Source organism: Cornus florida, unplaced genomic scaffold, assembly GCF_030987335.1.
Source record: "Cornus florida cultivar Cherokee Brave unplaced genomic scaffold, ASM3098733v1 CherokeeBrave_3.0.0_Hap2_Chr08, whole genome shotgun sequence".
Taxonomy (NCBI): Eukaryota; Viridiplantae; Streptophyta; class Magnoliopsida; order Cornales; family Cornaceae; genus Cornus; species Cornus florida.
The window spans coordinates 39,601,456-39,628,824 of NW_026775578.1; the positions used below are offsets into that span (position 1 = coordinate 39,601,456).

The 27,369-nt window shown below is 37.0% G+C and overlaps 1 protein-coding gene across 4 annotated transcripts in view; it reads left to right on the forward strand.

Moving 5' to 3' along the window:
* Positions 1-26,393, forward strand: part of LOC132271414 (calpain-type cysteine protease DEK1) — a 37,505-nt gene extending 11,112 nt beyond the window's left edge. For 2 of the 4 annotated variants that reach the window (XM_059772780.1, XM_059772781.1), the window contains exons 3-32: positions 1,424-1,674; positions 4,545-4,727; positions 4,932-5,067; positions 5,361-5,491; positions 5,609-5,723; positions 5,828-6,806; positions 6,937-7,047; positions 10,523-10,581; positions 11,382-11,544; positions 11,921-12,194; positions 12,379-12,529; positions 12,666-12,777; positions 12,870-13,035; positions 13,240-13,310; positions 13,468-13,559; positions 13,729-13,891; positions 14,108-14,179; positions 14,550-14,927; positions 15,009-15,124; positions 16,923-17,220; positions 17,617-17,936; positions 18,276-18,627; positions 18,762-19,082; positions 19,178-19,282; positions 19,479-19,607; positions 23,109-23,489; positions 23,583-23,720; positions 23,911-24,147; positions 24,244-24,672; positions 25,896-26,393. In XM_059772780.1, the coding sequence (XP_059628763.1) occupies positions 1,424-1,674; positions 4,545-4,727; positions 4,932-5,067; positions 5,361-5,491; positions 5,609-5,723; positions 5,828-6,806; positions 6,937-7,047; positions 10,523-10,581; positions 11,382-11,544; positions 11,921-12,194; positions 12,379-12,529; positions 12,666-12,777; positions 12,870-13,035; positions 13,240-13,310; positions 13,468-13,559; positions 13,729-13,891; positions 14,108-14,179; positions 14,550-14,927; positions 15,009-15,124; positions 16,923-17,220; positions 17,617-17,936; positions 18,276-18,627; positions 18,762-19,082; positions 19,178-19,282; positions 19,479-19,607; positions 23,109-23,489; positions 23,583-23,720; positions 23,911-24,147; positions 24,244-24,549 (6,310 nt within the window). In that variant the 3' untranslated portion in view covers positions 24,550-24,672; positions 25,896-26,393. Of the gene's footprint in view, positions 1-1,423; positions 1,675-4,544; positions 4,728-4,931; positions 5,068-5,360; positions 5,492-5,608; positions 5,724-5,827; positions 6,807-6,936; positions 7,048-10,522; positions 10,582-11,381; positions 11,545-11,920; positions 12,195-12,378; positions 12,530-12,665; positions 12,778-12,869; positions 13,036-13,239; positions 13,311-13,467; positions 13,560-13,728; positions 13,892-14,107; positions 14,180-14,549; positions 14,928-15,008; positions 15,125-16,922; positions 17,221-17,616; positions 17,937-18,275; positions 18,628-18,761; positions 19,083-19,177; positions 19,283-19,478; positions 19,608-23,108; positions 23,490-23,582; positions 23,721-23,910; positions 24,148-24,243; positions 24,673-24,755; positions 25,155-25,892 lie in introns of all 4 variants that reach the window. The other 2 variants (XM_059772783.1, XM_059772782.1) reach the window with 2 other exon arrangements.
* The last annotated feature ends 976 nt before the right edge of the window (positions 26,394-27,369 follow it).

The window sequence follows — 27,369 nt, forward strand, 5'->3', positions numbered from 1 at the left end:
TTTCCCCAGATAAGTAATATGCGCATTAGAAAAAGCGTTTAGAAGGGGAACACATCCCTCAAAAACTACACAAGACCAAATAGGGCCTCTAAACTCTCAGAGAGTCCAAAAGATCAATAATCTCCTCTATGGATTTACAATTTCTCCCCAGAACCCAACAAAAAAGGGTGGTAATGGAGAACTTTAAACTCCCTATAGGTTGATGGTTGTCAACGACCCTAAATACCGAAAAGGTGCACTTTGGGTATTTCATTGATTCTGAAGTGTAATCATTACCTCAATAATATCTGAATTTACTAAATTTGCATTCCATAGATTGAGTGTTAGTTCTACTAACATTTAACCCATTCTTCTCTTTTGGTTTTCAAAATACTTTCCAACTCTCTACTTATCAAAAAAAGAAAAAGAAAAGAAAAGAAAATTAATTCTATATTTTTTCCTAATGAATTTATAAATGAGGTGATCCTCCAGAGTGGAGCCAACCACTAAGAAAAGTGAACCATAATTTATTTATTTTTGGTTTTGAAAATATCCTCTGCAATGTTCTCCATTCACTTTAGAAATCTTAAGCCAATAAATAGAGTCTTTGAGTATCTATTTTATTTTGAACTGCTTTAGAATTTATTTGATTGGATTCGAAATAATTCATAAATTTATTTGATTTGACTTTGAAATAATAAATAAAGTATAAACTTCCCCCTGTATTCTTTTGAATAGGAGCAGAACATTGGCTTTTCTATTTCAGGTCACTGGCTGCTTTTATTTTACAAAATTTTCTTATGTTTGTTTATCTGGTTTGGTTGTACAATGCCTTATTCATTGTCTCATTCATGCTTTTGGTTGACAAGTTATTAGATTATGTTATGTCATGACATTGAGCTTCTGTTTCTTGTTGGTGTTTAATTGATAATTTGATTTCCTTTTTTCTTATCTATTTATATTGTTTCCAAATTTTGTATATGATGGTGGTGTAATGTGGTTGTTCAAAGGCAGATTTTTATGGCCATATTCCTACTGCACACAATTTGCCATTGTTTTTACATTTGTTCAAAGATGCTTTAGAATCTCATAGAAGCTGCCTGCCGGCTTTTCTCTATAATAGTTTATTGTTCATTTTCGTTTTCGTTGCGGTAGACTCGCCATTACATTAGCCTGATATCTGGTCATTTTGTTACATTTCTGTTTGGAGAACACTTGTAAATTTTAATTTTTTTTTTCTTAATTGGTACTCACACACACATGCCTCCATCAAGGCTCGAACCCCTGACCTCCCTTTGGAAAGTAGGAGCCTGGTACCGCTTAAAATATCATTATATCACATGTACTCAAATCTTGTCTTCAGTTGCCCGTTGTTAATTTCAGGTACAATAATTTTAACTGTTGTCCTTATTGTTTTATGCTGTTTTTCACTTGCCTTTTTCAGCTGGATATTTGCCAGAAAATGGCCAAATTTCTTACAAGGACCTCAGCTGGGAATATTATGTGGTTTTCTGTCTCTATCTGCATGGATGGTTGTTATTTCTCCAGTTGTGGTGCTTATCATATGGGGATGCTGGTTAATTTTAATATTGGGTCGAGATATAATTGGTTTGGCTGTAATAATGGCTGGAATTTCTCTTCTTTTGGCATTCTATTCGATCATGCTTTGGTGGAGAACACAGTGGCAAAGCTCAAGTATGTACTGCCTCAAGTTCATTATTATTCATTCCTTATTAAACAATCTATTGTTTACTAGGAGAAAAGAGTCAATTATTATATTTATTTTTAAAATATATATATAATGTCATGTTTGAAATATAATCTTTTTCAGTTTGATTTATATAATTATGGTAACAAATTACATTTTGAAAATTTTTTTAGGTCCTTATTTGGCATAAGAATTGCTATTTGTTTGCATGATAACATTTTGAATGATTTTATTTTATTTCTTTATATGGCATAAGAAATGCTACTAGTTTGCATGCATCACCTGGTTGTTTAAGTTGCCAAGTTCTTGGAGCATTTGCAAGTAACTCAATTCAACACAGCATTGTCCTGGGTGTTGAGTGTCATTACATGAAGCCTATTTCTTTAAGGTCATAACCTCAAACAATTAAATCACATGTTATTATCTATGTGTCTATTTGGACTGATTCCGCCTTTAATATGAACCATGTCATTTGTACCTTATTGATGCAGTCACTTTTTTTTTCGTTATGTGCTCTATACCTATCATCATATCTAATTACTTTTTCCTTTTTAAATTCTTTGTGCATTTTTTCCTTCAAATATTTTTTCATTTCTAGTTTTTGTTGAAGTTACTGGCAGTGGTTCTTTTCTTTCCAGTCTTGATGTAATTGCAGGGATATGGCCCTGCTTGCTCTTTTGTACTTCATCTCTTTTGTTTCTTTTATAAAATTGCCCCATTCAGGATTTTTTTTTTTTCAAAGCCCTTTGAGGAAGAAGAAATTAAAGAAAATTCATTGGGAGAGATGGAGATAATTCCCTGAGGCCAATAGATTTCACTATAGCAGTATAGCTATCTTCCAAGTTTGTTTAAGATGTCACCCATTGTGATTGTTGAAGAATACTCAACATTTTAATCATGGCACAGATGCTGAAGATCCAACTTAGATCGCCCAAAATGCTCTGTAAGATGTATAAATGCAAATCCCTAGGGGCTGAATGGGTTTTCCATCTGTTTGCGAGGCTTGTTTGAGATGTCAATGAGATTGATATGCAAAAAGGTGTTGAGAAATTTTATTCTACTGACATATTTAAGCCTTGTATAAGGTGCCTCATCTATTTGTTCCCAGATAAAAGGCTGGTCAATCTAATTAGCTTAATGACCAGCTTTTACAAAATCCTTGCTGGGGTATTTTTTAGGTACTTCACTCTCTTTTACTTAACCACTTCTATATTTTGAAGGGCTTTTGTCTAGGCCCTTTTAGGGAAAACACAACGTTGATGTGGTTTTGACTGCCCGTGAGATGATTGTATTCAAAACTGATTTTCATGAAGCCTATGATAATCCAGACTGTTTTCTCTCTCTTTTTTCTCGAGTCATGTGATTGATAGATGGGAAGGGTTTTGACCTTAAATGGAGACGGTGGATAAAAATTGTTGTAAATCAATTAGCTTTTTGCATTGTTATTATTGAAGAGGCTAATGGTTGGATTAGGGCATCTTTAGGGCTCAGAAAGTGGATATTTTGCCTTCATTCTTGTTCACCTTTGATGTAGATGCTTGTAGCAGGTCGATCTTAGAAGTGTCACCTGTGGAGCTAGTAGATGAAATCAGGACATGCAAGTATGGTATTATTATTTTCCATCCTTCATTTGTAAATGACATTATTCAAGTTGAAAGAAAAATGAAGAAAGGGGAAGAGAGAATTAACATGTCTACCTTATTACACAATAATAATATTAGATCAGGTTACATCTTATTTATCAATAAATAAAAAAATGAAGCATTAGGTGCAAAAATGCCCTTTTTTTGGGTACTCACATAGATTGTTTGTAATAATGCTCAATATGGAGCGGTATTCAACTTCATTGTCTGCATTCTACAATGCAAACAAGATGGCAATTTATCACAGCTGTGTCATCAAGATTTGGACCAGATGCTCAAAATGTGAAGTTCTGAATTGTACACTTGCATATTTGATGAATTCTGACGCTCGACCAAAAATAGTATTTTAGGGTGAGAGAGATGAAGATTGAACAAAGGGAAGAGATGGACAAATTTACCAAATAGAATGTGTTAATAACCATCTACTCTAAAAGCTTAAGCTATCAGAGAGGCTTTAACTTTAATATTTAAATCCTTCAACATTCCCCCTCACGTGTGACCTTCTTTTGGTTCCACATCTCTTTCAATTTTAATTATTAGGGTGACGGTGAGGTTTGAACGCTGGACCTTCTCTGCTCTGATACCATTTCAACAACCATCTACGCTCAAAGCTTCAGTTATTAGAGAGGGTGTAACTTTAATATTTAAATCCTTCAGCAGAATGGAAAGTGGGAGGCTTTCTATGTTATAGCTTAAGGGGAGTGGGCATATTTTTTCTGAGTTGTCTGTTGGTGATTTGTGGTTCTGATACATCTTATAGGACATTTAGTTTATCTTGGTATTTGTTGGATACTTGAAGCCTATTTTGTTCAATTTTGAAAATTTCTGTTCTTTAATAATGGGATAAATGAAGAAATGATGGGAAAATGCATTAGCAAGGCATTTCTGAAAAAGGTTTCCTGAAAATGGGATGATTAGAAGAAACTTTTTAAATAGTTTTCAGTGATTTTAAAAAGAATTTACTTGAGAAAAAATGAAAAACAACCTGAAGACAATTTCATTTCCAGAATGTTTGCTGCTTTTCTTATTCGAAATCTTTGAGCTTGAAAATAATATTTCGGAACGATGTTTATTGGCTCCTTAGTTTCTGCAACAGCGAGCAGTGTTACTCTCATTGGTTGTTTGGCGAAGGCTCACTATTGTTGTATTGGAAGTAAACATGGAATCTTTTCTCTTCAGTTTAGTACTTATTCACCACATTGCTTCTTCAACAGGGGCTGTTGCTGTTCTTCTTCTCCTGGCTGTTGCCCTGCTTTGTGCATACGAACTTTGTGCTGTGTATGTTACAGCAGGTTCACGTGCATCTGAGCGATATTCACCCTCAGGCTTCTTCTTTGGTGTATCAGCTATTGCCCTTGCAATAAACATGCTCTTTATTTGTAGAATGGTTTTTAATGGTAAGTCTTAAAAATTCTCTATCCCGATGGTTCCCCCTTCTTTTTTTTCCACCTTGGTGAAATATGAATGATAGTGCGCCATATGAATATTCAATTAGCACTTTTGTTTATGCAAGTAATTGTTGTCATCATTATCAATTTATCTTTGATCTTGATTTTTGGTTACTTTTCTTTTTGTTGTTTTTACTGTACCAATCCCTACAGGAAATGGCTTAGATGTAGATGAATATGTGCGGAGAGCGTACAAATTTGCTTATTCTGATTGTATCGAAGTGGGTCCGGTTGCTTGCTTACCAGAACCACCAGATCCCAATGAATTATATTCTCGTCAATCCAAAAGGCAAGCCCTTATTTTAGTATTTATTTATTATCATGTTGGTACGAATTATTAGTTGGTGAGGCTTTTGTAGTTCTTGCATGATGTCGTGGACTTATTAAGCACTTTCTTTCTTCTTTATCGTTTTTTTATTATCCATATTTTTCATAATGGAAATGGTGCGCTGTTGGATATCTAATGGTTTTACGCGCATGTTCAGAATCATTTCAACTGTTTATTGTGTTCAGATGTTATGCTTCCCTTGGAGGCTAGAACTTAATTCTATCGACTGTTCTGATCTAGTTGTGTCTGTGTAGGGTTTCACATCTTGTGCTTCTCTATCTTGGCTCACTTGTAGTACTTCTCGTGTATTCCATCTTATACGGTCTGACAGCAAAGGAAGCGCGTTGGCTGGGGGCTACTACATCAGCTGCTGTCATTATTCTTGGTAGGTCATTAACTGTTCTATATGTCTATTTGCACTGCTGTCTGCAACTTCAATAAACTTGCTGGTACAGCTAATTTGAATCATCCTATAATGTTTTTTTTTTTTTTGCTCACTTAGATTGGAACATTGGGGCTTGCTTATATGGGTTTCAGCTGCTTAAAAGTCGTGTTGTAGCACTTTCTGTTGCTGGAGCATCTCGGGTCTTCCTAATTTGCTTTGGAGTTCACTATTGGTTTGTTCCAGACTTGATTGATTTGGAATGATAATTGTTAAAGAGATGGAACTTTATTTACAATTTTCTTGCTAATGTTGCTGTCATTTTTTTCTTCGTTACAGGTATCTGGGACATTGTGTTAGTTATGCCGTTGTAGCGTCTGTGCTATTAGGTGCTGCTGTTTCCCGACATTTATCAGTTACAAACCCCTTAGCTGCAAGGAGAGATGCCTTACAGAGTACAGTGATCCGCCTAAGAGAGGGATTTCGTAGGAAAGAACATAACAGTTCATCTAGCTCTTCTGAAGGTGGTGGCTCAAGTGTAAAACACAGTAGTAGTGCTGATACAGGTCACCTTGGTAATAGTATGGCACGTTGCACAAATGATGCTACTAGTTGGAATAATGTTGAGGGGATTAATAGTGATAAGAGCATAGATAGTGGAAGGCCAAGTTTAGCATTACATAGCAGTTCCTGTAGATCAGTTGTTCAAGAGCCTGAAGTAGGAACATCCTATGCTGAAAGAAATTTTGATCACAACAGCTTGGTAATATGTTCTAGTAGTGCTCCTGAAAGTCAAGGGTGTGAGTCGAGTGCATCAACTTCCACAAATCAACAAACACTGGATTTGAATTTAGCTCTTGCATTCCAAGAAAAGTTGAACGATCCAAGGATTACATCTATGCTGAAAAGGAGATCAAGACAGGGAGATCAAGAACTAACTAGTTTATTGCAAGACAAAGGACTAGATCCCAATTTTGCTGTGATGTTGAAGGAGAAGGGCTTGGATCCAACCATCCTTGCATTACTGCAGAGAAGTAGTTTGGATGCAGATAGAGATCATCGTGACAATACTGATATAACCATCATTGATTCAAACAGTGTTGACAATCCCTTACCCAATCAAATTTCACTGTCCGAAGAACTTAGGCTCCGCGGTTTAGAGAAGTGGCTTCAGTTTTCTAGATTGGTTTCGCAGAATATAGCAGGCACCCCGGAGCGTGCATGGGTTCTTTTCAGTTTTATCTTCATCCTTGAAACAGTCATTGTGGCCATTTTTCGCCCAAAGACAATTAAAGTTATAAATGCTACACACCAACAGGTAATTAGGGGCTTCCTTTCCTTTGAGCTTTCTGTGGTAATCTTTATCTGTTTATGCTTCAGTTAAAAGATTTGTTGGCATTGCCTTGTAAAATGCTGATGTAAAAATTTGGTAATAACTTTCTTTGTAGTTTGAATTCGGCTTTGCGGTGCTGCTTTTATCTCCTGTAGTCTGTTCAATAATGGCTTTCCTTCGTTCACTTCAAGCTGAAGAAATGGCCATGACTTCGAAGCCTCGCAAGGTACATATGATTTTATAGGTTTTGGTTTTATGTGCTTAGAATTCAAATTTGCTTTTGGCATCGTCATTTTCTAGTTGTCATCAGCTACATTATCTGTTAAGGACGTTGCATTTGAAATGTAATTGTGGACAAATTGATAGTTCCACTTTTATTTTTTGTGGTGTACCTGTCTCTGAAGTTGTGTTCAAAATTGTACTTATACTCCTATTAAACTGTTAAGTGTTAATGAGTTTGACAGCACCATCCCGTTCCAGAATATAAATTGGAGTTGGTTAGCTTCAAATGTGACTATCATCGAAAACGGGGTGATTGATTACCATTCTCCAATGATCTCCTGGTCACCCTTGTGGTTTTCAAAGGAGGAAAAATGGCATAGGGAAGGTGCCAACAATGTGGTATAAGTGACTACTTGTAACTTCACCAGATGTTTCTGGATAAAAAACACTACTTACATGTTTTTGGCTCCCATTTGTCCTTTGGCTTCTTCCCCTTCTTTTGTAGGACTGCTGTCATGAAGTGTTAGTGCTACGCATTTTGGCCCTATGCAAAATGGAGATGGGCTCCTTAATTCTTGAAGTTTCTCCTGTTAATTTCCTTCCAAATACACCATATAGATCAAGTGTAACTGCTTTTTTTGACCTACTTAAGATGTATTTGCAGTGTTGTCCAAGAGAATGGCAAGACACCAGATCTTGAAAAATGAAAGTGGAATATTTATTACCCAAAGGAAACATAGAAATGTATGAGGAGTTCCTTTGATTCAGGATGCCTTTTGCATGTGCCAGAACAAAATACTGATAAAGTGTATAAATTACAACCTAAATATTATGGATATAGTGCAAGATGTTGATATCATTTTGGAAAAATCCCACTAATTAATTAAAAATATGAAATTTCATGGATAGTATCTATTTAAAGATATATCAAGGTATTGGATTCATGGATATTGCAAATATATCCCACTAATTATTCTACATGCATTTGTAGCCTCCTTTTGGGTTTGTGTAACCAACACTTGACTCCATGATCGATTGCCAACATCTTTCTTGAATCTTTAATGAATATTATCCTGAACTGGTCTCTTGGTATAAACAACGCCTTGGATGGGGTAGAGAAGTCTCCAAGAACCATAGCTGGAACGCTATTTTCAACATTTGAATTATAGCGCCTTGGGGTTGGCTATAGGATCCTTTTTCATTATTCTCCTTGATTGAAGTCCATATCACAAGCCATGTTATATTTCCTTGCTGTTTTGGCTTCCCTTTTTTCCTCATAAAACATTTAACCCAAAACAAATCACTTCTCTTTGCTTGTGCTTTTATTTATTACTAAAAATTGCTAAACCAATACTTAAGTTGACATAATGTTTCTGTGCATAACCCAGAAGTCTTTTGTTCTCGTGCCTAAATCTTGAGGGCGTCAAGCCTCCTTACTATAGTTACCTGATACCTGTTGTTTGAAGGTGATTGCGGGCATCTGAAGGAAATGGTCCTGCCCTGAAGGGGGCAGGAACACCCTTCATTACTCCCACCCCCATCCCCAAAAAGAAAAAATAAAAAAGGCTAAACCATCCTAGATGACTTCTGGACATCTTGTCCTCTATTGGACTTCTTCTTGTTTCTTAGAGATGACTTCATTATTAATCTATCTTTTCTCATGGTTCTTCATGCCCATCTATTTTTTTTATAAGTAAGAATATATTAGAAAACGGTCAAAAGGGGACATCCCGAAACTATGCGAGGGCCGAAGCCATAGAAATGGTCGTAAGGACCCACGGAACCCAAAAAATCAACAATTTCCTCTATAGATTTACAATTTCTCCCCATCACCCAACAAAAAAGAGAACTAATAATGAAAAATTTCAAAGCCCCGATGGGAGATTCCACTCCATCTAAAGATCTACTATTCTGCTCCTTCCAAATACACTACCATGCACAAAGGGGAACGGGTCTGGGCCCCCAAGCTGCAGCCTCTCCAAGCGTCAATCAAATCCCTCGAAGACCAAAGCACAACCCCTTGGACGCCGAACAAACCAAAAATAGGACTCCAACAGTCGTGAGCCATGGGACAATGCACAAGAAGGTGGCCCATGAACTCTCCATACCTTTTACACAAACAACACCAATTGACAGTAATTTGTCTTCTCTTTCTCAGATTATCCATGGTGAAAATTTTACCCCAAACTGCAGTCCAAGGAAAGAATGCCACTCTGAGAGAAGCCTTCGAGCTCCAGACCGTCTTCCAAGGATATCAGAACCATGAAAATCGGAAAGGCAAAGGAACAAGGAACGGACCTCAAACCTCCCGAGTAAAGGGCACCCAAAATAGGGAGTCAGTGCCTCTGCTGTCCACCTCCTGTCTATACAAAAGATCCAGCGGGCCATAAACATCATCCAACTCCCAATCCCGAAAAGAATGCCTAAATCACACCTCCCATGTGAGCCTACCGCTATCAAGCCGATTACAGTCGGCCATCAAGGCGTGTCTATCCATGGCAATCCTGAAAATTCTGGGAAAAGAACAAGACAATGGGCAATCGCACATCCCAAGTTTTGGTTATTGTTGTTTCTTTACTGCTCAAATTTTGCCATACAACTTTCGATTGGCAGGTACCTTATCTCATGTTGCCAGCAAAAGGCACACGATGAGAGCTCTTCCCTGAATGCCCTTGATGATTTCTTATTAATAAGAACAATAGTATGTGCCTTCGCTTTGTATACACTATTCGGAGGTCTTCTCTTTCTGTAACCTTAGCATTAATCGCCCAAGTACATAGTGATGCAGAAAAGATAGAAGCAGAGGTGAGATAAGAGAAGAGAAAGAGATGAGAGAGAGACTAATGGAGGAGAAGAGAAGAATAATTTGGGGTTTTTTTTTTTGGGGGGGGGGGGGGGGGAGGAATCTGTTAGTCAATTCAATTCAATTCAATACTCAATCAAAACCTGTCCATAAACTAAATCCTCAACAACTAAGAGAACACAAAATATGAAAATGTTCAATCATTATGTCCACATGTAGTTGCCTATGCCAAGCGTAGGTGTGTAGGCCAGCCTTACGGTAGCTGTCTAGCCTGAGCATAAGTGCGCAGTCCACCCTATGATCTGCATCATATAGTTTGCAGGGTCAATTTTACCAGCACATGGATCATCAACAAAAATTTTGTCAAAAAAAATATTTATTTCCATTAAGTTATGGTGAATTTGCTGGTTCTGTGTAAAGTTATTTGGAAATGTTATTACTCATTAAGGTATTTACAAGTTTTTCTATGTTGAAGTTCTTTTGGCTTTTATTATTGACCTGCTTTTGGCTTTGTTAACTTTTGAAATACATACATTGCTAAGTACAGGCATTTTGTTTGCTGTATGAATAGTTCCTGTATCCCTACTTTGATACATATTTAAGTTGTTGTATATTCATCAGATTTCTAATGTTGTTGGTTTTGGATTTTGTTTCAAATTTGCCAATATTTTTTCAGTATGGATTTGTTGCTTGGCTGCTGAGCACCTGTGTTGGTTTGTTGCTATCTTTCTTGAGGTATGGATCTGGATGTGTTTTAATAAATTATTTTCATCCCCTTCTTCTTTGTTGCTACTCCTTTGTTTTCTTAGAGCACATATTTTGGCATGAAGAGAATGGTTTTAAGATATGATCCATTTCTTGACAAAATAATTTAGTATCCACATGCTTGGAACTTTTTATGATTAAATATTTCATGGATTTTCCTTTAGTATGTTATTTTTAAATTCATTTTTAATCATTGTGGTCCGCAAAATTATTAGGTCTCATCTTGTTATGTTTTGGCAATTAAAAAACTAGACACAAGGACAATCCTTTTTCTAAAATGAATTGTAATTATGATATTGTGTCTTGTTCTTCACTACTACATATATAAATTTACCTGCATGAGTTGCAAAAATAATGTTTTTCTTATAAAAAAAAAAGATCTCTGCAAGTTTATCTGCTTATATTATATTCCACATTGGCTTTTTTAGATTGTTTGGTTAAAATTGTTATCGGCGTTGTTGAGTTGCATTATGTTTTAAGTGTGCAAAAGCCTTATTTACTGCCCTCTAGGTCTAATTGGGCGTAGTGTACTCTGACATATCATTGCCTTGGATCACAATTCCTAGATTTCTGGTATCAGAGCATATCAATTGTAGATTTAACAATTCCTAAATGTAACTAATAATGTAAGTCATTACTGAAAATGTTCAAGGGAATACATGTTATATACATTCATAAATGTTCTGTCATTCAACTTTTTCCCCTTCTATTGATGTGATAGTGGTGCTAATTATATTCTCTCTCTTTTTTCTTTTTCTTTTTTCCTGCAGCAAATCTTCAGTTCTTCTCGGTTTGTCTTTGACACTCCCTCTCATAGTGGCATGTCTGTCTGTTGCTATTCCTATATGGATCCATAATGGCTACCAGTTTTGGATTTCTAAAGTTGATTGTGGAGGTCATGCTGGAAATCATCGAAGTCTGGGCATGAAGCAGGTTTGTTCTTCACCTGTCTGTTCACTTTTTTCTTTATGTTGCCACTCATTGGTTTATAACCTATACATAAATATATGGGGTCATATTAGGAATCTTTACTCACAGCAACTGTCCATGCTGAGCATTAAAACATGCATTTTGGCATGCTTGTTAGGAATGTAAGTCAGGCCAATGAACTTGAGCTTTGCATCTGGCAGCTTGGTTCAAGACTTGCATCAGTGTAGTAGTAAAACTGTAGAGCACTTTCGGTGGAAAGTCTGTTGTCCTTGAATCCAATATAACCAATTATAATCTTATATCATTAAATTTAGAATGCGTTTTTAGATATTGAAATTCTTTGAATTTTTCTGATTACTTTGCCACAATGCATCAACAGGGTGCTGTTCTTTTTATCTGCATATCAATATTTACTGGATCTGTCTTAGCTCTTGGTGCAATAGTATCTGCCAAGCCTTTGGATGATTTGGGGTATAAGGGATTGGCTGGTGATCAGAATAATGTTGCATCTCCATACACATCATCTGTGTATCTTGGCTGGGCAATGGCTTCTGCTATTGCTTTAATAGTTACTGGTGTTCTACCAATTGTATCCTGGTTTGCGACCTACCGGTTCTCTCTCTCTTCTGCTATATGTGTGGGAATATTTGCAGGTACTTTTTGTCTTCGATTTGTCTTGACTCTTAACTTTGATGTCTTTGCTAGTATTGGTGGTTTTTTGTATAAAAAAGAAAGGGGGAAAATGAGTATTGGGACCTTCTCTTTTTTATTTTAAGCAGTGGTTGGTTGAAGCATTGTTCTAACTACCCATTCTCTTTGATGTTCAAATTTTTATAGTTGTCCTAGTGGCATTTTGTGGCGCATCCTATTTGGAGGTTGTGAGTTCTAGAGACGACCAGGTTCCAACTAAGACTGATTTCCTGGCTTCTTTACTTCCTCTCGTGTGCATCCCGGCATTGCTAACACTATGTTCTGGGCTGCTTAAATGGTAATTGACCTGGCATGATTCAGTAATGGCACTTCATGGCTTAAATTTGGGCTGCTGGGTTAGAACATTTTCAGATGACACTTAAAATAGTGATCAAAACATATCTAATTAAATATGCTATGGAAATATTTTGTAGGAAAGATGATGACTGGAAACTTTCTCGAGGTGTTTATGTGTTTATTGTCATTGGTCTTCTTCTTCTGCTTGGTGCAATTTCAGCTGTTATAGTTATAGTTAAACCATGGACAGTAAGTGGCGCTTACTTTGTTGTCCTTGTTTTATGTTAGCTTTCAGCTTTAGTACACGAGTAATTTAGCTTCTCTTTTGCTTTTTGCAACAGGTAGGGGCAGCGTTCCTTTTAGTTCTTCTTCTCATCGTCCTAGCTATTGGTGTCATCCACTACTGGGCTTTGAACAATTTCTATTTGACCAGGACACAGATGTTCTTTGTTTGTTTCCTTGCTTTTCTTTTGGCTTTGGCAGCATTGCTCATTGGATGGTTTGAAGGTGAAAACGGGACTTTGTTTCCTGTCTTTGGTCTATTTTTGACCCATTTGAATGAAGAAACATCATCTTTTGCTGCAGTGCATAACCACGTCTTCATTGTTTTTTAAGACAAAAAATTCCTCACTAAATAGCATCTCTTAATCTTTCCTCTAAACATGTTTTTGCTTGGCAAATGACATTATCATTGTTACTGTTGCATTTCAGATAAAGCTTTTGTTGGAGTATCTGTTGGTTACTTTTCCTTTCTCTTTCTCCTGGCTGGAAGGTCGTTAAGTGTGAGTTAAACTGGATTATAATGAATTTGGTTTTGAAGCTCATTGGACATGTTTGGTTCTTGTATACTTGGTTTTGGATTACTTTATCTTTGGTTCTTATTCTATAATTTTTATTTTCCACGTTCATCGTGTTATGGAATGCTCCCCCTTTCTGCAGGTGCTTCTTTCACCTCCTATTGTAGTTTACTCTCCAAGGGTACTTCCAGTATATGTTTATGATGCTCATGCAGATTGTGGGAAAAATGTCAGGTTTGTTGGAAATTTATTATTTATTTGCATGCCTTACATTTGCTCATGTTAATCAATTTTCTACTCGATTATATCAATCAAACTTTTCTATTGCAATCCAGTTTGTACACTAACTGCATAGCTTCATTATATATTCCCGTGTAATATTTGTAAATGGATTCGTCAACAGTGTGGCATTTCTTATGCTTTATGGGATTGCATTGGCAACTGAGGGTTGGGGTGTCGTTGCCAGTTTGAAAATTTATCCACCTTTTGCTGGCGCTGCTGTATCAGCAATAACCCTTGTTGTATCTTTTGGATTTGCTGTATCTCGTCCATGCTTGACTCTTAAGGTTTGTCCACTCACTACACACTATTATCTAAACCAAGAAAAGTAAAATGTTTTCTCAAGAAGGAAAAAATCCTAAAAAATCAACAATGCCTCATTATAGTGGTGGTTTTCATGGAGCTGTTATGAGATATTTTTTTCTGGGAATAAATTGTCGACTTGCAAGTATGTTTTTACAATCTGCAGCTTCTTAGTTTTTCAATTTTCACTTAATGACCAGATGATGGAAGATGCTGTTCACTTTCTCAGCAAGGAAACTGTTGTTCAGGCGATTGCTAGATCTGCTACTAAGGTGTGGTTTTTTTCCTAACTGGATTTCTGACTACTTCTCTACTGTTTTTATCCCTCAATTTACCAAAATGATATCTTATGGATGAACCTTTATGTTTCTGTTCAACTTTAAATATTGTATGTGAAAATCTATAGCTAATTCCATTAAGGTCTTGCAATTTTGCTAGTGCACTACACCCCGTGCACATTCTAATCAAAGGGCTGCTTAATTATCTTGGGTTTTTTAATTTAATTTAATTTTTTATTATCTCCCTCCAACTGTCTTAGCAAGCCTTTTCTTAATACTTTAAGAAACAAAATTTCCTTTCTTAATTGACCAGTAGACTTCTGCGTTCATACTTAACTGTAAAGATTACTTCATTCCCATGCAGACTAGAAATGCTCTATCCGGAACTTATTCTGCTCCACAGAGGTCTGCTAGCTCAGCTGCTCTTCTTGTTGGAGACCCTACCATCATGCGTGACAGGGGTGGAAATTTTGTGCTCCCTAGAGATGATGTCGTGAAACTAAGAGATCGTCTGAGAAATGAAGAACTAGCTGCAGGATCATTCTTCCGCAGAATAAGAAGTGGAAGGACATTGCAGCATGAATTAACCAGTGATATAGGCTACAGAAGAGAAATGTGTGCCCATGCGCGAATTCTGGCTTTAGAAGAGGCAATTGATACAGAATGGGTTTATATGTGGGATAAGTTTGGTGGTTACTTACTTCTTTTGCTTGGTTTGACTGCTAAGGCAGAGAGGGTACAGGTGAATGTTGATCTTATTGCTTTCCGCGTGTGATGTTTTTTAGTTGTTAATTGTTTTTACCTTGTATTCTTGTTGTGGCAGGATGAGGTTCGCTTAAGGCTCTTCCTTGATAGCATAGGATTTTCTGATCTAAGTGCCAAGAAAATAAAAAAATGGATGCCAGAAGACCGCAGACAGTTTGAAATCATACAGGAAAGGTAGATGACTTTCTATCAAGTAACCTTCATTTCTTTGTGCTAGAACCTTTTCCATGAATTCTTGTATAGGAAACAACAAATTTTATTGAAGATGAATGAACAAGTGCAAAGGTGGACAAGATGTCCAGCATGTTGAAAAACAAACTAAACTGAGAATCATGGTCTGACACAATTTTTTTTTTGGAAGTTAAAGCAAACACACATGCCCATTCCTACAATATCCCCCTAGTGGGGCTCAAACTCTATACCCCTCCCCTTTGAAGAGGAGAGATCATACCATCCGGCTAGAGCCCTGGTGGTTGTCGGACACACAATTAGGACCCAAGAACTTAGAAATCAAAGGACATACTGATGCCCTTGACCCACTCAAAAGGAAGTTGTTCCCCTCTTAACCAAAGAGTTCACCATGCTATTCCCTGACCAATAAATCCAAGAATGGAAACATGCATAGCCCGAGGAAAATCCCAAGTTTTCCTAATCAAAAGAACATTTCTCATTCACAGTCCAATTTGTAATAACCGATGAATCGTCCTCTAACAAGAAATGGCTCAAATCCGAAGAGCCTTCCTCTTTAAGATCTTTAAGTAGACTCAATTTTTCTGCTTTGGTGCATCACCTTGACTAGCTTTGAGTTGTAAAAATAACCTCACAGCCATGATTTCATAGAATGCTGCCCACCCCTAATTCACACAAATTCATAAGAGAGCAACCATCATAGTTAAGTTTAGCATAGAAATAGGAGGATTACATAAATTCACGAGCTTAGCCTTACAACCATTAGAAGTAGTATAAAGTGACCTCTTCAAACTTCCATTGCAACTTATTTCTGTTAAATTTAAAACTCTCTGACGTCTATTCTTCCCATCTATTCAGGTTTCTAATTTAATCAAAATGCCTCCTTGGACTCTTCTTTTCTTTTCCTTTCTTTTACCCCATCCTGGTTATTTCCTGGATGCCTTAAGATCACCAAAACTGTTTGTGTCGGTCCTTTAGGTCTCCTTTGACATCCAGCATTCTTGATTTCTTTCATGGGCTTAAAGCTCTCCCATGCCTCGACTTGATACTCACTTCACGATTTTCCTAAACCAGTATAAAAATTTTGATGCATCTGAAAGGAGTAGGACCACAATTTGAACTGATTAGACTCAGACATCATTAGGCAGTGATACTGATATTTTCCTTGGGAGAACTTGAATAACATTATGTTGAACAAGTCCTCCGACGCTATTAAGAAAAAGAAAACTTCAAAGCCTATAACCCTCTCAGTGATTTTAGATCCATTAACTTCTTATTAATGTTCCTAATCACACGAGAATGCCTGCCTAAGCTCAAGGAAAGTTAACCCATACATTCTATCCAGATTGTCCTAAAATCTGATCTTGGATTATTTCCCCATACACGCCTGTAAGCCACCGGTTCTCCCATGACAGGCTTGACAGCAACTTGAATAACAGACAATGAACTTCTATTTTTATTAATAGTAATAATAATTGTTATTATTAGTATTAGTATTTAGTGTTATTATTATTTTGTGACAATGAATAATAATTTCCCATAAGAGTTTTCTGCACAACAAAGGTTCCATGGACAACAAATGTTCCATGGACGAAGGGAAGACCAATCTCTGCTGTAGCTTCTCCTACAGTTTTAATGACATTTCTATCAACCTTCTCCAATTATTGTTCTTTAAGATAGCACAATGTCAGTGTTAGGCATTATCATTGCTTCTTTTACAACCCTTCTTTCACCTCTGACTTCCATTGTTTCTCTTATGTATTAATCTATTTCAATTTTGTAGTTATATAAGAGAAAAGGAAATGGAAGAGGAAATCTTAATGCAGAGACGTGAAGAAGAGGGAAAGGGTAAAGAAAGAAGGAAGGCTCTTCTGGAGAAGGAAGAACGTAAATGGAAGGAGATTGAGGCTTCTCTCATCTCATCTATTCCTAATGCTGGTAGCAGGGAGGCTGCAGCCATGGCAGCTGCAGTTCGTGCAGTAGGAGGTGATTCTGTTCTTGGAGATACATTTGCACGTGAGAGAGTTTCAAGCATTGCACGTCGCATACGCGCAACTCAGTTGTCTCGTCGCGCAGTCCAGGTAAATTTATCTTTTCTATTTAATGTGTGTGTGTTGTGTGTGTCTGTCTGTGTCTGCATATTTATAAACATGATGTTTTATTTATTTTCTGAAGGCAAAATGAAACTCAAAATTTTCAATAACATAATATGAATTACGTGCTTGTGCTTCCATTGCTTATTAGTGTTGTTTCTGTAATGATTCAGTATACATTCACATTCTAATTTATTTTTGAATGGGCTTTATATGCCATTTCTTAATGAGCCACATGGAGATGATTTGTCCCACCACCTTTGTTGTATTTGTTTTGCATGAATGTGAAATATTGTTGATGCTGCTTATTGGCAGACGGCACTAAAGATTTTCTACCAATTTCATTCTCTTTCTGATATTTTCAAGTGTGAATCTTATTGGCAGACGGGGACTATGGGTGCTGTATGTATTCTTGACGATGAACCAACAGCAAGTGGCAGGCACTGTGGCCAGATTGATCCTAATATATGTCAAAGTCTAAAGGTTAGCTTCTCTATTGCAGTGATGATCCAGCCTGAGTCTGGGCCAGTTTGTCTCTTGGGTACTGAATTTCAGAAGAAAGTGTGCTGGGAAATCCTTGTGGCTGGTTCTGAGCAAGGCATTGAGGCTGGGCAAGTTGGGCTTAGATTAATTACTAAAAGTGATAGACAAACTACGGTAGCTAAAGAATGGAGTATCAGTGCAACTAGTATTGCGGACGGAAGGTGTGCTTTTTTCTCTTATTATTATTATTATTTATTTATTTATTTATTTTTTGGGAAAACTCTTGTTAGTTGAATCTTCAGAATTTTGTTGTGTGAGCTTCTGCTTGTCTGTTTTCTTTCTAATTTTCTTTTTTCTTAATGGTTATGTTTCTATATCCGTCCTTCTAATATAATTTTATTTATTTATTTATTTTAATTATAATTACAATCACTGTCACTATCATTTTAATATTGTTGTTGGGAAAATTCTTGGAAGAAATTCTTTATTTGGGTGTACATGCATCAATTCTGTGCCTTTTTTCCCCTGAATTTTACCTTGGAGAATGAATTGTGTTGCAGGTGGCATATTGTGACAATGACCATAGATGCTGATCTAGGTGAGGCTACTTGCTATTTAGATGGTGGTTTTGATGGCTACCAGTCTGGACTACCATTGCGTGTGGGCAACAGCATTTGGGAGCAAGGGACTGAAGTTTGGATTGGCATTAGACCACCCACAGATATGGATGCCTTTGGGAGGTCAGATAGTGAAGGAGCTGAACCCAAGATGCACATAATGGATGTTTTCCTTTGGGGTAGGTGTTTGACTGAAGATGAGATTGCTGCTATTCATGCTGCCATGGGTTCTTCCGAGTACAGTATGATCGATCTTCCAGAAGATAATTGGCAATGGGCAGATTCTCCTCCCAGGGTATGCACCATTCTGGTTTTTTATCTACTGACTTTATGGGATTTTTATCCCTTTGGTTTATCAAGTTCATTGATTTTTTATTGTAAGGTGTAAATTTTGTTTTGATCCGTTCACTGATTACTATTTATAATCAGGTTGATGAGTGGGACAGCGATCCTGCTGATGTAGATCTTTATGACAGGGATGATGTAGACTGGGATGGGCAATATTCAAGTGGGAGGAAAAGAAGGTCAGAACGTGATGGGGTGGTATTAGATGTGGATTCTTTTGCCAGAAAGCTGAGGAAGCCCAGAATGGAAACACAGGAAGAAATTAATCAACGGATGCTTTCAGTTGAATTGGCTGTTAAAGAAGCCCTCTGTGCAAAAGGAGAAACACATTTCACAGATCATGAGTTTCCTCCAAATGATCAATCATTATTCGTAGATCCAGATTACCCTCCTTCAAAATTGCAGGTAAGTTCCCTGACTCTTGGTTGCCGCTGGACTCGCTTGTTTCCTTTGACTCATTGCCTGAGCTGTCCCGACCTTATCTTGGGTTTCCAATCTAGGTTGTCTCTGAGTGGATGAGGCCAACAGAAATAGTGAAGGAGAACCAGCCGGATTCTCGCCCATGCTTAGTCTCTGGGTCTGCAAATCCTTCTGACGTTTGTCAGGTTGGTCTCCTTTGCAACACTGCATCTTCTCTTTTTCATTGTTTTTTCTTCCTAATTTTTTTTTTTATTGGGTGGTAGGGGGTGGTTAGGTCATGTGTTTTAGTTGCTAGAAGTTGGACGTGTTAGTTGCTAGAACTTTTTTGTTGACATGATCTATTGTTCAGTTTCTCCTTTAAATGGTCTTTCTCTTGAACAGGGTCGATTAGGTGATTGTTGGTTTTTGAGTGCTGTTGCTGTTTTAACTGAGGTCTCACGAATATCAGAAGTGATCATTACACCAGAGTATAATGAAGAAGGAATATATACTGTTCGATTCTGTATTCAGGTACTATTCATAATTTAAAAATTAAAATTTTGCATATTATGATGTTTAATATGCCTACTATGATTTGCTTGATTTCTGTTATGAAATGTAGAACTTTCTTAATAATATTTTTTTACTTGTAGATTTCTGTTTTGAGTTGGTCTCTTGGAAGTTTGTATTTCTAAGTAATGGCGAAAATTTGTTGCCTTGTTTTTATAAGAGCAAATATCTTTAATCATTTTGGGTTTTGGAAACCTAGTTATATGGTGTTCTTGGAAATTTTTCCTTGTGCAATACCTAATTAAATACAACCAAAAGTCCTTCAACTTGAAAAGTTTGAGTAGAAGATAAAATTTGTTAGGGGAAGCCTTGTTTGATAATGTAAGAGTACTTCTAGTGCTCTCCTGAAATTTAGTTTAGATAATAAAAACCCTGAAATTATGGTTCTTTAACCGAGATTTTGTTGACTAAGAAACTGAGTTTTGCGCCTTGTGGGAAAGATCTTGTTTAGCAGCTTGGAAGATAACCTAGGCACTATTAATGATTTTAAATAAACATTGTGGAAAATTATTTACAAACATGTGTTTTAACTTTTCGATTTCCATATTACCTTAAGTTAATTATAAGGCCCTACAACTACTGCAAAGTATATCAGTATGCTTCTAACTATATTGCAATTTAAAGTAAATCATGAAGAGGGAAATAGTGGTGGAGGAGGAAGGTAAACAACACATCGAGAGGAGAGGCTTCTTTATATGGAAATGAAAATTTAAAGGTATAGAGGTGGAGTTAATAAACTCTAGACTTTTGTATGACTAAATTCTAAACTTGCTCACCATTCTCGACTTGTTCTAATAACATGGCCATTTCCCAGTTGCAGTCCTGCCAGTGCAGGATTATGCAAGGAGTAGATTGAATACTAACCAAAACTTAAAGATTATCTGCCCAATTTGGCTGTTCTTGGCTTCAAACTTGTGTCCTCGTGCTTGACAACTTGAGCATTTTATCATCGAACTATTCTAACGGCTCTATGAAAATTCCATTTGTTAAAGGAAAAAGGTTAAATGCAAGGGACCCTCTTCGACCTGGTCCTGCTTTTTGTGAATCTTTTCTTGATAGTTTGTGATTCCGTAATTGGTATTTTACTTGAAAAAAAGGCCTATTTACCCCGAGTATTTGGAGCGTAACCCTAAGCTCTGTTGTAGAGTATAAGGTCTTGATCTAGACCTAGAGGTGAGGTGAATTGTTCTTAATTGCCCAATTAACCGATTTTAACTAAAGAACTAAGAACATAATATTTCATCACCCTTATCAGAGCTCCACCCCATCAAAAGACCTCTTATTTCTCCCTCCACAAGGCCCACCACAAACAAAGGGGTGGCTCGCCATGCATCTCTAGCTTGGTGTCCCACTAAGCATCCTCTCCAAAACCTCTTCACATACTTTTTGTGGAAGCCGGCATGACCCACTAAATCCCAAAGATGATCAACACCTAAACTACATACTTGCAATACTAGATGCAATGATGAATATGCTAGATTGCACCCATATATGCTTCTTGTATGCTTGCTCAGAGATTGCTTGCATTAATTGCAGGTTTTCTAAACATATGTGGTCTCTACGAGTTCAGTAGAGGCTAGGTTAAAAAGATATTCACTTCTGCTAAATCCCTCATGAGACTCTGGTTCCGGTCAATCGTGCTTGTCAGCGTTCATCACCGCTGCTTTTAGCGACCCGACTGAATGAATGCGCTAACATGACTTGTGTAACGAGGACACCCTCGCTCTGTTCGGACGCCTTTATTCAGAAGATTTGAATTCGGCTTGCTTTCGACTTTTTGACAAACTAGCTATTGCTTGTTGCTAGCTTCTGCTTGAGCGTCTCACTGCTTGACTTCCTTTCAAGTTTCTAAGCGGGTAACATAGGTTTTCTCCTTTGACCGGGAAGCTGTTGTAGTGAGGTGGTGGGGGTGGCATAAGATCACACGGGTCGGGCTCCCCATTTCTTCTTTCTTTTCTAATCTTCTGTCTCTGCTCTGCTATCTTAACATAATATTAAGAATTGGGCTTATAGTCCAGCCTTTCAAGCCCTACTACGCAATTCAACAAAGATTGGTAAAATCCCCTAGTTGGATTGTCTTCAAGCAAGCTCTTAACTTTCATCGTGTCTAAGAGAGGAATTGAGGATCCAGCAAAGGTGAAAGCCATTCTGAATCTATGTCGTCACTTCCTTAACCTCAAAGAGTTGTGTAGTCTGCTGGGCTGGCTCCAACCTTTGATTTCAAAAGCTAGTACTTGACATCAATCCTTTTCCCCACCCCGAGATAGGCCCAAATCAATGCCATCCGACCTCATCAACCTACGCATAAACACTCCCGAGCTCTTCACGTTGTAACTGGATAAGTTATTATGGATATGATGGAATGAAAGATTAACATGCTGATGAAGACCTCCAAACTGAGGGTTCGGTCAGTAGAAGAGACAGCTTTGTCTACACATAGCCTGTAGCCTTTGATGGATATGTCAATCAATCGAAGTGACCAATTCTTGTAGCAGTAGGATTTTCAATAAGGAATGTTTCAAAAACAAGTTTATGCACTTCACAAAGGATTTTAATGAATTAAAACATCAAATATATGACACCCTAATCGAATGAATGAACAGATGAACCCTAATGTTGAGTGAATATATGAATGTTGAAATTACCTTTTTGCCTTTGATTGTAGCTTTTACTGCCGAATATGTCCTTGGAATGAGGTAACACAATTACTGTAACTAACTTTAAATATATGTATTATATATATCTAAAAGTTAAACAAAACTACAAATTCAAGTTTTTGTAACAAAATTAGCCAAATGTTAATGTGTCATATATTACCTGGTTTGAAATGATTTGGGGTTTGCGTTATATGTTCGAGCATTGCCAACGGTGATGTCCTTCTGTTAATATGCATAAAACGCTAATACCCTAGAATGCATGCTGCAAAATATGGGGAGCTTACAGGTCAAAATATGACATTTAGCAATCCGATGAGCTTTTATAGCTATGTACATGGACACTTTTTGCTCTCAGATAATACTTCTCATTATGTCTCAATCTCTCTTGGAGTAATACTATACCCTCACATTCCAACTATGCCATCAATAAAACCTACCCTTCTGTACCATATTCAAAGCCTGTAGCATACCTCGTTATTGTTCATATTCTGTGTATGTTCCTAGCCCAAGTAAGAATCCCGGTGTAGTGCTTCACTTAAGCTTGAGTTAGACGGTTAGACCAATGTTGATTATTAGTTCATAACCATGTCAGCTCTCTAATATTTGATGTGGTTGCATTTCTCAAGCTCATGCTCTAGCTATTGTCGTTGAAACTAACATTCTTGAAATCATGTAGTAACTATTTTTTCTACTTAATGGTTTAGTGGTTTAATAATTACATAGAATCTTATTGAATGTTCTTATGATATGCTTACTCGGTTCAAGAAGCTGAAAGAATGTACATTTGTGATATTTCTGATTTTAGGGTGAATGGGTTCCTGTTGTTGTTGATGACTGGATTCCATGTGAATCACCTGGTAAACCTGCATTTGCTACCAGTAGGAAGGGGAATGAACTATGGGTCTCTATTTTGGAGAAGGCGTATGCTAAACTGCATGGATCTTTCGAGGCATTAGAAGGTGGCCTTGTCCAGGATGCTCTTGTGGATCTCACTGGAGGAGCGGGTGAGGAGATTGACATGAGGAGTGCGCAGGCTCAAATTGACCTTGCAAGTGGAAGACTATGGTCTCAGTTGTTACGTTTCAAACAAGAGGGGTTTTTGTTGGGTGCTGGGAGTCCTTCAGGTTCAGATGTACATATTTCTTCCAGTGGAATTGTGCAAGGACATGCTTACTCATTATTGCAGGTATGTTGATCTGAGAGCTTCTAAGTATTTTTACGATTTCTAGCTGAAGGAAGTTTTAAGTAATAAGATCACTCTTACTAAATTATTGTTTAGGTAAGAGAAGTAGATGGCCACAAACTTGTTCAGATTCGGAACCCATGGGCAAATGAAGTAGAATGGAATGGCCCTTGGTCCGATTCATCATCTGAATGGACTGATAGGATGAAGCATAAGCTCAAGCATGTTCCACTGGTAATTATTCTGCAAGTGCTAAGTATTTGTTCCTTTTTTTCCTTTAAATGTTTTAAGGTGGTATTACAACATTTTACTTCACCACAATGTGTTGTGGTTGGCATGCATGAAGAGACTACATTTATTGCCATCTTCATTACTTTCGAATAAATCTTGTTGTCATTGGCCTGATCATTTACTTGTTGAACAGTCAAAGGATGGTATATTCTGGATGTCTTGGCAAGACTTCCAGATTCACTTCAGATCAATTTATGTCTGTCGTGTATATCCCCCGGATATGCGTTATTCTGTCCATGGCCAATGGCGAGGTTACAGTGCTGGTGGCTGCCAAGATTATGATACATGGCATCAAAATCCGCAGTTCCGATTGAGGGCTACCGGGCCAGATGCTTCATTTCCAATTCATGTGTTCATTACTTTAACTCAGGTTTATATAATGCTACACTTCTGGTGGATCTATATTTGAAAATTGGCTCTCTTGCTGGCTAAAATATAAAACGTAACTGACATTATGAATTTGTAGGGTGTGAGCTTCTCTAGAACGACGGCAGGTTTCAGAAATTATCAATCCAGTCACGACTCAATGATGTTCTATATTGGGATGAGGATACTCAAGACTCGTGGCCGTCGTGCTGCTTACAACATATACTTGCATGAATCAGTTGGTGGGACAGATTATGTAAATTCTCGAGAAATATCATGTGAAATGGTTCTAGAACCTGATCCAAAGGGTTATACTATAGTGCCTACAACTATCCACCCCGGAGAAGAAGCACCATTTGTACTTTCTGTATTCACCAAAGCATCAATAATCCTCGAGGCTTTATAGTGTGCAATGATGACCCATCCAAACACATCTGCAAAATTTTGGATTGCTTGGGTTTTTTGCCTAGATCATGCACAATTGCAAGGAGATTGACTAAACCCCAGATTATTTTGACTGATAATTGAGGTAATATTCTCATTTCAAGCCTTCTTTACATCTATATTGCACTTAACCTTATCTTTATTAGCAGTTAGTTTAACTGTTAACAGGTTTTAATTGATCATCCTAAAAGTCCTTTCCTAGAAATTTGTTTGTCATCTTCCTGCATATCAAGTTAATTAGAGCAAGCTCCAAACATGAAATGTGGAATTTCCGGAGTTGGCATTTTCCCATTCTTACCCAAATGTATCTTTTTAAATTCACCACGGGATGGGATTTTCCTTGCCTAAATCCGATATGAATGGGTCGGTGACAAATTCTCTTTTCCCCGTGAGAATTATCGGCGTGTTTTGACATACATTTTACAGCCAGCTGTCTGCCTGATATCCTAAAACGATTCTCCAGCTTCTTGCTTCCCAGCTTAACGACAGGAGACAGACTGGTTTTTTTTATATATCTGATATTAATTATTAGAGTACCATTTCTGGAAAAGGCTGCCACAAATCGAGGTACAAACTCTTTTTTTTTTTTTTTTTTTTAAATTCCTTTCATATGATGCCAGACTAGTGTTTTCGAATTTTATTATTAGTCCGTGTAGATACAACAGTGCATCTAGAAATCTGATAAATTCCAATGTTGGATAGTTTGTCCCGTTTTTCATCATGCACTTCCGTACTCCGGATTACCATCTGTGGCTCAGTTTGCCTCTCTTCTTTAGTCCAAAGTTGCTGCTTCTCACATGGGAACACTGTAGAAACAAAGTGTCTCCTTGTCCAGAGGAAGACAGTGATTGATTGTCTTCTTCCTGGTTGTTTTCATCATGTAAATTGTGATCATCACTTGTCAAGTGCTATCCATAAGCTGAGTTATAGACACATTGGTTTGATCTTAGAGAACTGTTTAACAAATTGCAGAATGAGTTTTGAGGTTTTTTGGCCATTTTTATTTTATTTTATTGAATTAGAGATATTGTGAATGTTTTAAGGTGACTGGAACAGTAGCTATCAAATTATGAATAGCATAAATAGCATTGTACTCTCGGTTGGAGTTTGGATAGTAATTGTTCTTATATCGTTGATCATGAGTTGTGCTACATCTTGAAGTTTCAATATTTAATCTAGGAACCTTAAATATTGATGATTTCATTATTTAGAATCAATATTCTGCAAAACATATGATGTGAAACTATTCATTCTCCAAAAATAATTGAGATGCTGGGGAAACTGATTTGAAGTTTTATCTTTTAGCAGGGAACACAATGCAATTCTGATCTCAGCTGCAAGGGATGTTTTTGGGTTAATAATGCTCAAAAGGCCGGTGATTCAATTTCTCGGTTCAATTCCAAGCTCAGAGCTCACCAGATATCATTGTTCCTTAGCTGTAATGTTATATTATCAACAGGGAATGATCATGTCGAAATTGTGTTTATGATCTAGAGGCTGTCTCAATTTTCTTCTCTGGCCATTTGCTTCTGCCGGCATTGAAGAGGGTTCTCGGAGATAATCTGTACATGAGTAGATGTTGTAAGAATATAGGATTTGATGATGTAAATGGGGGGGTGAAAAGGAAAGGGTTGAAAAGAAATAGAAGAGGAATTAGATACATTATTGGAGGATAATACAAAAAAGCATTGTAGCTGGATCTGGGTTTAGAAGTTTTCAGCTGCAGTTTTGAAGTGCTTTGGTCCAACATTACTTGTACAAACGTTTCTTTTTGCAATATAATTTACCCATTTAAGCACTTTTGTTTCTCTCCATCTACTAAATTATTTGTTCCTTCTTTCTGTTTTGGCTCTTGAAAGAAGAAAGGGAACTTCCCTGTATATATCATAAACAACACTAAGGCTTAGTTTGGTGTGCGTGAATGAAATGAAATGGAATGAGAATGAAACTAGGAATGGAATGGAATGGAATGAGAATGATGATTTCCATTATCTTGTTTGGTTACAAACATGGAATGCGTAAAAATAAAATGATGATTTTCATTCACGTTTGGTTTGACTAATGTAAAAATTAAAATGGAATAAATTTATATTGTTTTCTCCAAATAGCCTTTATTATTAATAAAAAAATTAACTAAAAAAATTAAAATCTAAAGAAATTTTTTCCAATAAAGAAATTTTTTCCAATCTAGGGTAAGAAAGAAGTCTGTAAGAATGAAATTGGGGCGAGAGAGAGAGAGAAAGTAGAGAGAAGAAAGAAACTGGGCAAGCGAACGGAGGTGTTGGAAATTGGGTTCGGTTGTGTGTTAGAGAAGATGATAATGGCGGCGCGGAACAAGGCTGGATTATGGAAAGGAGTATAACAGATCTCTTTCTTAAAAAAATCCTTTGTTTATTTATTGGAATTGATTCACCCCTTCCATTAATTGAAGACTACTTCAAAACACACAATGATTACCATACAGGGAAAAAAAATGTTCTTGATCTATTTATTATATTGCAAAGTATTTTTTGTACAATACGTGATGCATCGAAGAATATATATATATATATATATATATATTCCATGTTGCTTCATCACGGATCTGTTATACTCCTTTCCATAATCCATATGTAACTTTAATTATATATATATATATACACGTAATCGTTGACCTCTTGCCAATTGATTCTGAGTAGCTTTATCGAGATCAGAAGCGAATTGTGCAAAGGCAGAAGCAATGGTTTGTGCGAGTTAAGGGCAAGGCCTTGGAAGGCCTTCTATTTTAGGGAAGCCAAAAAAC